Genomic DNA, 14,541 nt, shown 5'->3' on the forward strand with positions numbered 1-14,541 from the left:
ATAAGGTGCAAATCAACCCTGCCTTGAGTTTATTAACATCTTTATTAGAAACAGAATCATCAAAGATTTTTAAAAACTTTGTGCAGCTCATGTTCATTTCCCTCTCCCTTTCAGATTATGTTAAAGATCTGTAAATCACTGTGTTTAAAAGGTTATGATGTACAATATAGTGTATATATTTCTTCACTAGTTTCAAACTTGCTAGCCTAGGCACTGATATCAGTTGTAAACATTCTTACACTGCTTAAATGTGGTTAGAAGTATGATGATATTTAAGGTATGGATGTTATCTTTTTTTTCTTATCTGTGGTCTGCTTAGATATGTATGTGCACATCCTTCATTTTTATTTCGTAGGTTACAATTCATTGTCTGTTCTTTGAATCATAAATTTTTTTGAAAATAAAATAAAATTCTGAACTTTAAATTGAATTGTTCCAAATGACTGAGGATATATTTGTATATGTCCTTTATTAGATAGCTTTATATGAAGGAAGTAATTCTTTAATAAAAATTGTTTGTAAGAAATGGTAATATTTTTTAGTTAAAGTTGTTGTTTCTTCTTTGTTTTTATTATAACTGTCAGGTAATACAAGTGTTTCTATGCAACATGGTACAGAAAAGACCATTCAGGATTTGCTGTTGGTTTACTTCTTTAAATTTCTTTTTTTCCTTCAGTAGCATAATTAGATGAGAAATCATAAAAATAATTTGAAAACTCTCCAGTATGACAGTAATCCTTCATGTACGGTTTTAATTACTTATGTGGTATTTAAGTTAGGGAGAAATGCTGTTGCTGCATGTCATAGAACTGAAGCAATTCTCCTGCTGGCTTAATGTAAATGTTATCAAAATCCATGTGAAAAGCCCTTGTGAGCAGATGCATGTTTCAATAAAACAGAAACCACATGACGTTTAAATGGTTAAATAGTAAAATATAAGAATGCCACTTAACCTTTTCTCAATCTTTACTCCAGTGAGTCTAACAATATAACCCAGCTTAAAACTATCTTCTAACATTTTTTCCATTTTTACATGATCAGCTGCAGACTGAGATAAACATTGTTCAGGCAGAAGATGGGCCCTCTGTAGCTTTTTAATCATAATTAAGAAAGTCCCTGGCTGAACTCTTAGCAATGAAAAAAACTGTTGAGAGTTTGACGGCTGTTCAGAACATTAGCCTCAGAATGGAAAGGCTATATTTTCTACGAATGACTAAGTTTTAAACATGGATGTTGTCTTTTTGGTAATTTTAGAACCTTTGCTTGTATTTTGTTTAGTGTAAATTAATAAACTTCTTGTTTAGTAATATTCTAGCTAAGGGGCAGGGATGGTGGGAGGAAAACAAGAAAAAAGGTATAGCTTATTGCCAAGTGGATTTAAAACCTTGTATATATGTTGATTTTATTTTAAAGGGTCCATCGTGCTGGGACGATGTGCTGATTCCAAACAGAATAACTGGTGTTTGCCAATCCCCAAACTGCAGTGGTAATGTAGCGGTAAGATTGTTATCTTGTTTCTCCGAACCTCTGAATAATTTGTCTCAACAGGCCTAACCACATTAGAACTATAAGATTAAAATATAAATTGTAAATTGATACAGATTGTACATTTAAATTGAATTAATTAGTAACACATATAGCAAACAGGAAAGATCTCAATCGGTTACTGCTCAGATAATAACATTTTCTCCTTCAGGAGGGATATGAAACAGTGATGCTAGTGTACAAATATGGGACTTAAATAATGAATGAATTTAAACACTCAGATCAGTACTTAGTTTGTAGATGACTGGCTTTTACAGCCATATGTCCATACATGGTGCAATTATATTTTTAAAGATTTCTTGGCATGTCAGGTCTCCTGTATCTGATCATGTTGGGCTTTAGCCATAAGTCTGCACCTTCAAAGTGCTTTTTTCTTTCTTTTTGACCCGTCTTTTACTACTTCTTGAACTGTTACTGAAATAAGGCCTCGGTTAAGTGACATTCATAGAAGGTCAGAGCTAGCAGTGGCACAAGCATTTCAAAATGTCCAAGGTTAAGTATGTATTCAAAAAGCCCGAAGCAGAATTCATCAAACTTATGTGGGTTTCCGTAAGTGGCTTAGGTTGGTTTGGGAGTAAACAGAGCACACCTTCATCTTTTGGTGGGAAGGCACACAGGCTGCCTGCACAGACTGAGACCATCAGGTTGGCCACACCCAAGGCCAACCCCCCATCAGGTGTGCAGGAGCCCACCTACCCAGGGACCCCCATACTCTCGCAAGAGTAAGCACAGTGACAGATAGTCTGACTAGGCTGCAGGGCATGGCAAGCACTACTTCCTCCTTGTCTGCCCATCATCATCAGCTACAGCATGTCAACTGCAGTTAGGCAGTGGAGGTACCCATACTTGCCCATCCCCTGCAGTCCAGTCATGCTGCCTAGGGTTGTGCATGCTTATGGAGGGCATGGGGGTCTCTGGATGGTCACCCAGGGACCCCTAGAACCTCAGGAACTGGCACAGCCCTAGGGAATCTGACTGGGCTGCAGCGCATGGCTGAGAACCCCTTCCGTCAGCCCTCCCCTTCCCCGTTATAGTGAGCCACTGTGCTGACTCAGCTCTGTGAGATCCAAGGGGCAGGGTAGGCTGTGCACTTGGCTAGAGAAGATGAGTGAAGGGCAAGTGGTAGCATGCCTCTCTGTGAGAGGGGGCTAGCAGAGTGATGTATGAGTGTCTGGGGTGCCAGTAGACAGCAATCAAACAAATCAATAGGGGATCTGGTACAGAAGTTTGATTCCACAGTCTAACCTGAATTGATTAAGTTTGAATGCACATTGATCCAGGTCTATCCTAGACCAGGTTCCACCATTTTTAAATCAGTCTGTGTGCCCTGAACTTCTGTATTGTTACGAGCACTTATACTGGTAAAACTCTAATGTTTGTACCTGGCCAAAAAGTGAGTGTTTTATTGTTTGCAATACTGGACCATGTTTGTATCTTTTTATATGTGGAAATTAGTGATGTCTCACATTTGCTTTCCTTTACACCAGGGCTACCCATTTGATGGGCCATGGTTCACATATGGTCTGTGATGAGCCAGTGTGTCACCCACAAGTAGTAAACATGTGGCCCATAGCCCCCCTGCAACTGCCTTTCCCAATGTCAGATGGCATTAGGCCATGTATCACTGGTGCTACCATGCAGCAGGGAAGAATCCTTAGGTTATGGGGGGTGCCCCTACATTATGTGCCGTATGTTTTGTGCAGCCCAAGGAACATGAAGCCCAGGCTGCACCAAAGTTGGACAGCCTTGTTTTAACCTATTCTTCCAGAGAAGAGTTAGAGACCAACAGTATCCTGCATTAGCTGAAGAACAACTCTGTACTTTGCCCAAGGCCCTTTGCTTAGGGCATGTACTAATGTAAGACCGAATAGAAAAACAGAATAGTTCCCCTGTTTTCTGCAGTTAACAGGGGGTTCAAAATGAGCCTTGTTTTCCTATAAATGTTAGCTGACCCTGTGGTGGGACAGTAAGGGGTGCTTATTATGCTGAGCGACTTACCTCACTGTGCCAGGCCCAAAACCAAGCTTCAGGAGTCTTCCCTGCAGTGCCTACATCTGGCCATCCCCCTTCCTGGACCCCAGCAAACCTGGGGTAAAGCTGCCACCACCCGGGCGCTGGTCTCTGTTAGGGCTCTGTGCCACCCAGGATACGCAGACTTTGCAGACCGCGGATGTCCTTTGCCCACTGGTAGTATTTCTGAGTGCTCCTTATAGCCTGGAGCCTCCCAGGATAATCTCAGGTAGGAAAGAATTAGTTAATAATCAGCTGAATTCTCTCTCCCCTCAGGCACTCACAGCCAGGCATGCTGAGCCAGATAGCTTTTTATTGATCAGAGGGAGAGAATCGGGGAGGGATAGAACCAAGGAAGTTTAAGAGAAACCCAAAACACCTTGAGCAATACAGAATAAATTGAGCCTCATCAAATATTGAGTTCAGTGACCTTTTAACATGCAGCTAAATACTTAGTTTTAATCTAGTAGCCAGATTCCAGATTTCTGCTTACAAATCATCCGGAGAGTCTGTCTCTCATGGTGGCATATCTTTCTGTGTGTTTGTTCCCAAAATGACTGCCTGTCCCCTTCCCAAAATGCCTGCTGCAGGACAAAGGAAGAGTGAGCTCTCTTAGAAATTTATTTCAGCTCAGTCACCTGGGTGACCAGGTTGAATCAATACAGAGGTGACCCAGACTGAGGAGGATTTCTTTACACACCCCTTTCCAGCTAAATCTGAAAACTGAACAGAGCTGTCTGGCCCCATAGCTTCTGACCTTTATAGGGCCTCCCTTGAAACTTGCCCAGCCTCAGGGAAAGTCCTATGGGTTATACCCTTGCTAGGACACAGTATTTTTTTAAGGGTGATATCTCATCCTCTATGGTGTCCAACTTCTTCTGTGCCAGGCACTAGATCAGAAGGATGAATTTGGTGTGAAACTTTATTGCCTTTTCCTTCAGAATTAAGTTATGCAGCTCATCATTTGCTTCCTTCCTCCCAAAACCAACGCTTCCATTTCCAAAATCTGGATTGTCAAAACCTCATCTTTTGAGGAATGCCTTTCTTCTAGCTCCTACCAATTGTTCACAGAATCCCTCCTACCTATTACCATCAGCTATCAAAATGATGTGCCTTTAATATATGCCTCACTGTCACAGGGCACTAAGGTGCCCACTCCTAGAAGAATAGAAACTGCCTGGGGAAAGAGTCAAAGAGAAAGACAGAAGCCCAGGTGCAGGTTACCAGGGCAACAAGCCAGAGGGCAAATTAGCCTGCACCTGCACATGGTCAGCTGACCAGAAGGGGCAGGGCCCTGGGTCTATATAAACCCCAGGCTGGAACTAGGGAAGGCAGTTCCCTGCTAGATGCTAGAGGGGAATGAGCCTCCAGGGAAGAAGTGCCCAGTGACGCAGCAACTGCCTGATATGCTACACTTAGGGCTAATGGGGCTCCATGAGCTCCGCAGGTACCCTGGCCTACTAGACACTTAGTGCCAGGGACGAAGTGCAATGCTTATAAAGGGGCAGAGCACACCCTGGTCTTTTGTATTATGTTATAGCCCAGGGGCTTATGTTTGTTTGCTGTTTATAACACTGGTGGTTTTGGTGAGGCTATCTGGGGAAGGAGGAGGCCTGATTGGGGGCCCACTATAGTGTGGGGACCCTGGCACCAGAGAGGGTGTGGCATTTGGGGCACAGAGACAGGGCTGTGGAGAGCCCAGTGAGAACAAGGGCTGAGTTGTAGCACAGCCTGGGAGAAAAAATGGCAATACCATCTGTGAGACTTGGGGTGTGGTAAAGGGAAGGTTTGGAGCCACGCATATAGCCCATAAGACTGGGGTGTCCCAGGACCTCTATTTTGAAATGGGACTCACAAGGGGTGCGGGACGCACGGGATTCAGGGAAGTCCATCAGGATCATGCCCAAGTAGGCTTAAAGGCAGCCTCCCTACTCATTACAATTGCATCAAGACGTGGTGGGTGAGAAAAGAGGGTGCCTATCGGACCAAATAGGCATGGTCAAGGGGCCCTAGGGTATCATGGCCATCCTTGGAGACCCCATCCCGTGACACTCACCATTCCAGATCTGATCCGATCCACACTTTCGAATAGTACTTTCTCTATGGTGATCAGACATGCTTTACATGTTGCTCAGGAAGTGAACCTTATGTAAGCATCTCATATTCTCCCCGCTTGACTGAAATAGTATCTCATATAACAGTACTCCATGAATGGTTCTCTTCATGTGACCAGGTTTGTTTAATCTTGGGAATGGTACCAGGATTTTCTGAGTGTGCCTCTACGGTAACTTCCTAAATTTGGGATCTGAGGAGCTGATAAACCGTCTGAAACCCTACATCTAGGACTATACAAAAATTTCTCTCCTTCCGCATTTCCCCAAGCTTCCCCAGTTCAGAGTGTCATCTTCTTCTTGCCTTCTGTACTGGGACACTCCTTGTCCATCATGCATCTCCTCTTTTTTTCAGCCTCAGGGAAATATTTCAGGTCTAGGAAGCCACTCGTTCCCCTTGGCTTCTAACTTGGTTTCCATTGTATGTAAAATCTGTGTGCACCTGAATAACTTCACCCATTGCTGAAATTCAGCCACTTACAGGAGGAAAGGGGCCTGGCAGCACTTTAACAGTAGACAAAAACACTGTACAGTAGTTGAGGACTGGCTGAATCCTTCCCCACATAGCCTAGTAATGGTTTAAGTTTTCATTGAAAATTATGTGAAACATAAATGTGAAACTTTAAACCAGGCAAACGGTCTTTTGTTTGAGTTTCTCCTTCTTAAACCCATTGGCAAAATTCAGGCAAGTGCAACCCACAAACAGGAAATCTGCTTGTGTCCCTGCAAAGGAGAAAAAAATGTAAACTCTTTACAGACTGAAACCATCATTCTTAGAATCTTCAGATGATAAGGTTACATTTTATAACATAGTAATTGTCATTGCATTGTGGTTACAAAGCAGTTAGAGGATAATTATACTGTGTTATGCTTTCTGGTATGTATAATTATGCCTAATTTATATAACTTATGATGCACAGAGAAATGTGTGTTCTTGGCAAAAGGGATAGCTGTCACCAAGAGAGGGATATTGTTTCAATATCAACCCCAATATCACTGTTAGTTCCCAAAGCGATCTAAACAACTGTAAGGTGTAATTTGTATTGTATAAGGCCTGTGTAAAGTAATCAGCCACATGGATTTCAATTGATCCCTGCCCATCTGATATCTTCTGTATTCACTTCTGCACAACCATAAAACACTCACCTGTTTGATTCCTCTTTGCTTGTATGGAAACATTTTCTCCTTCTACCTGAGGGCTCTTCAGCTTTTAGTTACCTCCTACATGGATCAGCAAGCCAGGTGGTATCACTGAAGTTCCATTTCCCAGTAAGATAACAGGAAATGGCTGTTAATGGCTTCAATCTCTGTCATCATCCCCACAGGGCCAAAAGTGGAAAATTAGGGACTGTGCTCTAGTTAATGGGTAGGCTATACCTGGAATGTAGGGTCCATACCTACAGAAGAGGGCCATCTAGTTTATTAGTGCCAAAACAGGACAAAATGTATTTTAATCTACACTTACTTTCAGGTTGTGTCATTTGATAAGAAAAAATCTTTTGAGGCATGTGTAAGAACAGCAAAGGAAATAAAAGTTAGAGTTTCACAAAGAAAGCAGGGAAAAGATGCCAGAGTCTTTCTTTTACCCAGAAGTTCAGAGCGTGGAGCACCTTTTCTGGACATAAGTGACCTAGGTTCAGTTTCCACTTCATACTGAAAAAATTTTAGCTCCACATCTCCTACCTCCAGAGAGATGTGCTATAACCACGCGGTTGTAGGCTGTGTTGGGGAAAGGTGTCTCTCAGTTGTTTCTGCTTGATGTGTCCTGGTTTGTATAAATAGCGATACATTCAGAGAGTGGAACTCGTGTCAGACTTCCTAGTCAGTGTTTATGCACCAGGTTAGAAATAATTTTTCTTTCTGTCTGAATGACTATTTAGGTATTTTATACAATGTTGAACAATTTAAATAGGAGGGATTATAAGAGACTTCCCTCAGAATACCCCATATCCTAGCAGTCAGGATGCCCATCTTGCAGGTGGGAAACTCCCAGTTTAAATCCAATATGTACTTTATTGAGGGCAAGAATTGAATCAAGGTCATCCACCCTTACTGCAATTTTGTAAACACCTAGCTGTGATTTTTTTTCTAGCTGTAACTCTTTGGCTAGTTCAACCTGAATTCACAAACAGATTCTGAATGACCAAAGCCACATCTGGCATTTTTTGGATTTGCTGAAAGATTTTTGTCCAGTTATAGAACAAGCCTATTTCTATTTGCTGAGACTTCCTGTATGTGCATGAAAACAATTAGGGTTGGTTACAATATGGCAACATCTACACTAGTAAATGAATGTAGGAATCTGAGCATTTAGTGCTGTGACTACAGCTTGGATTTTTACCAGCAGAAGGAAAGAAGGTTAATCTGAGTCTAATGACTCATAGGGCTACTTTAGCTAATTTATTCTGGCATATTTTAGCTATTTTCTTAGCTAGCAGCACACAAGGGAGTGATGTGACTAGCATGGCACATCTGACTTTTCAGCCAAAATGTCCTATTATTCATTTACGGTGAGATCAACTGGGAACAACCTTTGTCATGAACTCAGGGAAAAGCTTGAATTTATGCCTTCAGAGCTGTAGTGAGATACCTTAACCATTCTGCCAGCACCCTGACAGCAGAAAATTGTATTCCATATCTCATCCCCAATCATATTTTGGCTCTCATCGACAGTCCTCTGAGATACCAAGTTCTGGTAAAATTTGGTTCTGAAATAAATAATTAATATTTTAGGGGTTGCTGGATGTGAACACAAGTTTTAAATTTGCCACAATGTATGAGACATTAAGAGGAAGATTAGAATTTCACACAGGAAAACTGGGAGATGTAAAAATTTAGCAATAGAAATAGGCTGAATTTGGTAATACAAAATACAAGCTCATTCACTTACAAACAACAACAAAAAATCTGCTGTAAATTACTAATTCATCAGTGGGAAAATGACTAAGATGAAAAAGGAGTTTGGGTGTATCATTCAGCCATAGGATGACTATGAACCACCAGGATGCTCTGTATTTGAAAAAAGCAAATGTGATCCTGGGATGCATCAAGTTAAGTATTTCTTGAAGAGAAAAGAAGGATTAATACATGGTGTGATCTCATCTGGAATCTCGTGCATCATTCTGGTTATCCATGTTTGAGACAGATGAATCCAAATTAGAATAGATAGAAAAGATGGATGATCAGAGGCAATGGGGAGTCTATCATGTATGGAGATAGACTATCTTGTTTAGCCAAGCAAAAACTTATGAAAACTTTCATGGTCAATAGTACATGCATTTCTGTGTTATCAGTATAGGTCTTACTCTGATTGCATACTTCCGAATGCCATTATGGAAGAGGAAAGCAGTTTTCCTCGCTGCCTCTCTTGATATAACTTCTGCTGCAAACGTGCCTCCTTTCTTTGTTCTTTATGATGGATGAGTGCTAAAGAATGTTAAATATATTCTTGTTTACAGTTATCAAAAAACAGCAAATTTGTCCTTTAAAAAAAAATTAGAGCAAACATCTGACTCCCCTTACACCCATAGGCATAAGCGCAATTTTGTATAAAATATTTTTTATCAACTTTCATGATTTACAAATTCTAGCTTGTGTCATATCTCTAAGATATACTGTGTTCTCTCCATTATACTAATTTGAAGATATCTTAATGCAAAGCTAGTCTCTTGCCAGAAATTAGGGCCTTTAATTTTCATAGATGGAAGTATGAAAATACAGTCAGTAATTGACAACATTCAAAAGCAACAGATATCAGAAGATCGATTTAAAGTTAAGCATATTTTTAAAGTATTGCCAAAAGTTATAATGAACAGCTTAATGATATATGCATTGTAATTCAGGATGTGTGTTGCAATGTACTCTCAGAGATAAATGTTATTTGATTAGTCTATATTGAGCAAGTGAGCCATGAAAACTTAACTGAACTTAAATTTTCATATGATTTACTGTAGAGTGTCCTTTGTTTAAATGCATAGCCTTGGGCCTGAAAAAAGGCAGTGCACTCAACCCAGAGTATGCATTTATCTAAACTTAATGCAAAGAGTACTTTCTAAGTTCACAACTTTATTAGGGCTGTGGTACTAGTCAGCACAAACTGATTAACTCCACCCATTTTCAAGGCTTTCAATTGTTATTTTGAAGCTGCTGTTAGAAGTCTTGAAAATGAAAGGAGCTTTTGAATTTCAGGACTACTATTGTATTTCCCTGAATCAAAGATGACCTAAATTTAAGATGACCCCCCAATAATTAGATGTTATATATGGAAAATGTATAAATTTGTTATAGTGTTCTAGGTATAGAATTTAATTATTGGAGGGTTGTCTCAAATATGTCCATAGCACTGCTACAGAAGGGAAATCAGCAGCAGGGGGCATGTCGCTGTCTCCCACCCTCAAAACCCCATTTCTTCCCCCCATAGCCTGCCTACCTCTCTGACACCTACACCTCCATGCTGCCAGCCACCCCCTGGCCTCTGCTTCTTCCCTCCACCCCCCTTTTCTGTAAGACACAACTCCAGCTTGATTTCCCGCCAGATCATGGACCATGTAGAAGTGTGGCCCCTACCCAGACATGCAGCAGCAGCATTGCTACTGCCAATTTGCTGGGCAGGGGATAGTGTTTCCATGTTTTCCATGCTGGGGTGGGAACGGAGCCAGAGCTAGAACTGTGCAACAATAAGGGGGACTGGGGCATGGGCAGAGACTACAGAGGACAGGTGGGGGTGGGAGGCAGGTGGCAGGTGTCTGCTCTGGCTATGACTCTAGCCCCAACCCAGTTTCAGGTGCAGAGTCAGAGCCAAAGCAGCTGTCTGCCCCCTCCTCTGCTTTGTACTCAAATCCAAGACAAAGGGCTCTTTTCCTCATGCTGACTGGGCAGGGGGCACCTCATCTTGGATTCAAGTAAACATGGTAATACCACAGTACAGATGTTTGTTAATGAGCATTGCTTAGAGTATTGTGGTATTAGAAGATCTAAACCTGACTAACTCCTGTCATTTTTAAGGCTTCCAATGATCCGTTTTGGGGCTGCTGTTAAAAGCCATGAAAGTGAGGGAAAGTCCCAGTGTGAAATTGGCCTCTCATTTCCAAGACTTCTAACAGCAGCCCTTTACCTCTGCATTTCTTTCACTGATTTCTGTGCAGTTCAAGAGGGCAAAATTAGTTACAAAGTAGATAATTAAAGTTACAGTTAGCATGACTATAAAATAGACAGTAGGGTTAAAAGATGCTATTCCCTTAAGCAGTTTATGTACTTATCTGAGGTGCAAATGACAAGTGTGTATTACAATGTATAACCAATAGGTAAGTAGTTGGTATTTGTATTGTGTTATGTAGTTAAGCAAATTATGTATTTTGTGCACCATTTATATGAATACTAGATACTGGGGCTGTGCGAAATTTTGGCACCCATTTTGTTTCGGAGGGGTTTTTTGGGCCGTTTTGGCACCTGAAACACTGAATCGGAATAGAAACAGAAGGGTACAAAACAGGTCTGAAATGTTTTGGAAAGGTTTCGAAGAGTTTCAGAACTGGGCTTCCAGGGAAACAAAAAATAACAAGATTGAGGAGAAAGCGGGGGGAGGAGGAAGGACTGCTCTCATACTGACATCTAGCTCCCGGTTTGATTCCCCCAGCTCTCTGATCGCTTCCCCCAGCTCTCTGATCATTTCCCCAGCTCTTCCTAGGGGAGTATGGGCCCCAATCTGCATGCGGGGTTTCAGCAGACTGCCACTGCAGGCTGGGGCCAACAGCAGCTGCTCAGCACAGCCCATGCCAAGTGCCGGGAAGATTGCAGTGCTGCCGCTGGCCCCAGCCTTCAGTGGCAGCCTGCTGAAACCTGGCATGCAGAGCTGGGGGCCCACATCCCCTGGGAAGAGCTGGGGGAACGATCAGAGAGCTGGAAAATTAAACCGGGGGCTGGAGAATCCCTGCCACATGACCTGGCTCTGCAGAGAGCGGGGTCTCCTCCCCACCACTACCTACCTTGTACAGGCCCAGATCTCTGCTCCGTGTGAAGCCAGGTCACGTGGCAGGGACTGGCACTACCCTGCCACATGACCTGGCTCTGATTTGAGTTGCTTTAGCACCTTTTAAGGCTATGGGCCAAACTGACCCAGTTTGGGTCAGAGTTGGGTGAGAAGATGGACAGGTGCTAGGACTCAACTGCCTCCACTTTTCTCAGTGGGAGCCTGGAGACAGCATATACTGCCACCACTTTTCCCACAGCAGCACAGGAGGAGCACCCACAATTGATATTTTTCCCTGTGGCAGTAGGAGACAGGAAGTGCTGCTGATGCACCCCACTGCTGAATGCTGCCACCCCATAGTCTGGATCAAATGTCTGTGCAGACCTGTGGGCCTTTGGCTACCAACTCCTGGTCTAAGGAGACAGCAGAAATACAGGTCATCTTGTGTAACTATTGCCGCCTTATGCTGATTTGCATAGACACATTCTGACTGAGAAGGAAGTAGAAATTGACATGTTCTGACATTTCCATAGAACTATGATCCAGGAATTGTCCTTAAATGAGGAAGTACCTCAAGCCATCATGAGTTATCTCGCATCACTTTCAGTCAGCAGCATAGTATATTTGTTTCAGAGAGATCATTGCCGCTATCCAAAACACTAAGTTTTATTTTAGTGCTCTCTTTCGTTTACATCCTTTGGATAGACGGGATAAAGGCCTATGGAAACTTGCATTTTCTAGTTGGCAGGATTCTAGACTTTACTCTCGCTTGAGGGTAATTGAGTTAGAACTCGAATGGCTCTTGAACCTCTGTCATTAACTAGGCATCCAGAAGTGACCTTGTCCAAGCAGAATGAAGACATGGTTTTCGCTTCAAAGACCCATAAAAATATGTGAAAACTTTACTGATAGTTGACTGTCAAGGTTAATTAGTACAGATGGTTTATGAGCTGCTGCTTGCATCCAGAAGCAACTTGTTCTATGCCTCCTAAATCCTTCCTCTGCTGCACCTGTGTATTATCAGAATCCTTGTCATTGTCAGAAGGTGATGCAAGTCAATTCTGTAGATGAAAAGCCATGCATTTTCTTATAAAGGAACGTATTTCTTGATCTTTCTCAACTGCTTTGGGGTCAAGAAAGGGTTGAAGAACTGATTTGGAACACTGTATTCCTCATGTCATTGTTGGACAAGATGTTCTTTTCTTTTTGACCCGAGTAAGAAAATCAGAAGGAATTTAATTCTTTAAAAGGAAAATATATATTCGGTTCTCTAGTTTGGGGGTTTTGTCTGCCAGCGGTCAAAAGTAAGAAACTTACATCAGACTAACCAAAGAGAAAAGGTGGCTCTGAGTCACATTTCAAGACAGAATCTCCTAGATAAACATCTTCTATAAAAGGATAGAAAGAAACTTTTTTTTTCCTTGCTGAGGTCCCAGTCTTCTGTTAAATATAGAACAGATCCAATGGCCCATTCAAAGTGTTCCGTACAAAATCTTCAGTGTTTTCTTTTATACTTGTAAAAGCTCTTCAATTTTATCCCTACCCTTGGTTGGTATTGACTAAATGTGAAGATGAATTGCTCCTAGTTACAAGACTGAAGCTTCTTAGATTCTCATTACATCCTGAAGCTTAGATGGTGTAGTTAATAAACTGCCTGTAGTGAGCTCTGACTAGATGTGCTTCCAAAACAGTAAGAATTTGCATTGAATAATGTTATGGATATAAAATGTTTGTTAAGCAGCTTAGGGAAACCTCACATTACATCATAGCACACAGTTAAAAATCAACACACTTTTTAAAGATCTTTTATAAACAGATCACCCCCTGTAGCTCAAGGACAAACATAGAAATGAGCTATTTATCTACTAATTTCAAATCAAGTTTGAGTCAGAGCTACTGCAGCTCTCTTGTGTTTTTGCACAGTAACAGTAATAATTAGAACATATGGTTGCTGCTAAAAGTTTACAGCTGTCACATGAACTTAAAGAGAAATTGTAGATACTATATCGCCCATGAAATGCTATTCGCTCACTATTCCCTTTTGGGACCAATATTTACTTTTGTTGGGGGGGAATGATTAGCACTGCAATTTCTGATATGTGCCTAATGAATTAATTTATGCCCTCAGAAGCAAACTGACTAGAGCTAACACTGAAAAGCATCATCTTATTCCATTCGTAAGTTAGCTGTTTTATTATGATAAAATATTAATGGAAAAAAATAGTTTTGGAGACCAACTTAATTATCTAAAATGCATAAAAAAAGGTTAAAGTACAATGCAGTTGAAGGCAAGGTTCTTTGAGTAGACGTGATATCTTTTATTAAACCAACTGAGTAAATGGGAAAAAGTGCCTGCCTATGTCCTTAAACCAACACAGCTACAACCAAAAATCCAGCGTAATGCAATTAAATGTATTCCTGATTCTGAAAGGAAGGGCTAAATTGTATGTCATTTTAAGTCAGGTAGTTATTGAGTATCTTTTCCCCTTCTGTTGTGTTTAAACTTGACAAAGGTTCATCAAGAACCATTAGTACAGTTTAGTCTTTTGTACAGGTAGCCAAGGAAAGAGAATGATTACCTTGCTGGGAATCATTAGTGGAATTTTGCTGCAGGATACTACCTTGTGTGTTGTTAAGAGAGCACATATGAAATATGGCATTTCAACATCCAGAGTTCCCATTTTTATTATTTTGTCAAGCCACTCCCTTTGAACATTATTAAGGTCATTTTTCAGGCAATAAGACTCCAAATTTGCCCTCAGGTAACTGAAAAAAATTGCTGCATCACTGGAATATATCCATTCTCATAATTTGTCTGTCATATAACCTTGAATCGTGAAATTTAAAAACCAGAACAAAGTGCCTTCTTTTTTCCTTCTCCTCCTTTCCACTGGTAACTGAAAATCT

At 41.3% G+C, this 14,541-nt stretch overlaps 1 protein-coding gene across 1 annotated transcript in view; it reads left to right on the plus strand.

The window, feature by feature from the left end:
- Positions 1-14,541, plus strand: part of PARK2 (parkin RBR E3 ubiquitin protein ligase) — a 1,789,008-nt gene that overhangs the window by 909,796 nt on the left and 864,671 nt on the right. Inside the window, exon 5 of the mRNA XM_019526940.1 lies at positions 1,414-1,497. Within this exon, the coding sequence (XP_019382485.1) occupies positions 1,414-1,497 (84 nt within the window). The remainder of the gene's footprint in view (positions 1-1,413; positions 1,498-14,541) is intronic.

This window comes from Gavialis gangeticus, unplaced genomic scaffold, assembly GCF_001723915.1.
Source record: "Gavialis gangeticus isolate Ggan-Ray unplaced genomic scaffold, GavGan_comp1, whole genome shotgun sequence".
NCBI lineage: Eukaryota > Metazoa > Chordata > Crocodylia > Gavialidae > Gavialis > Gavialis gangeticus.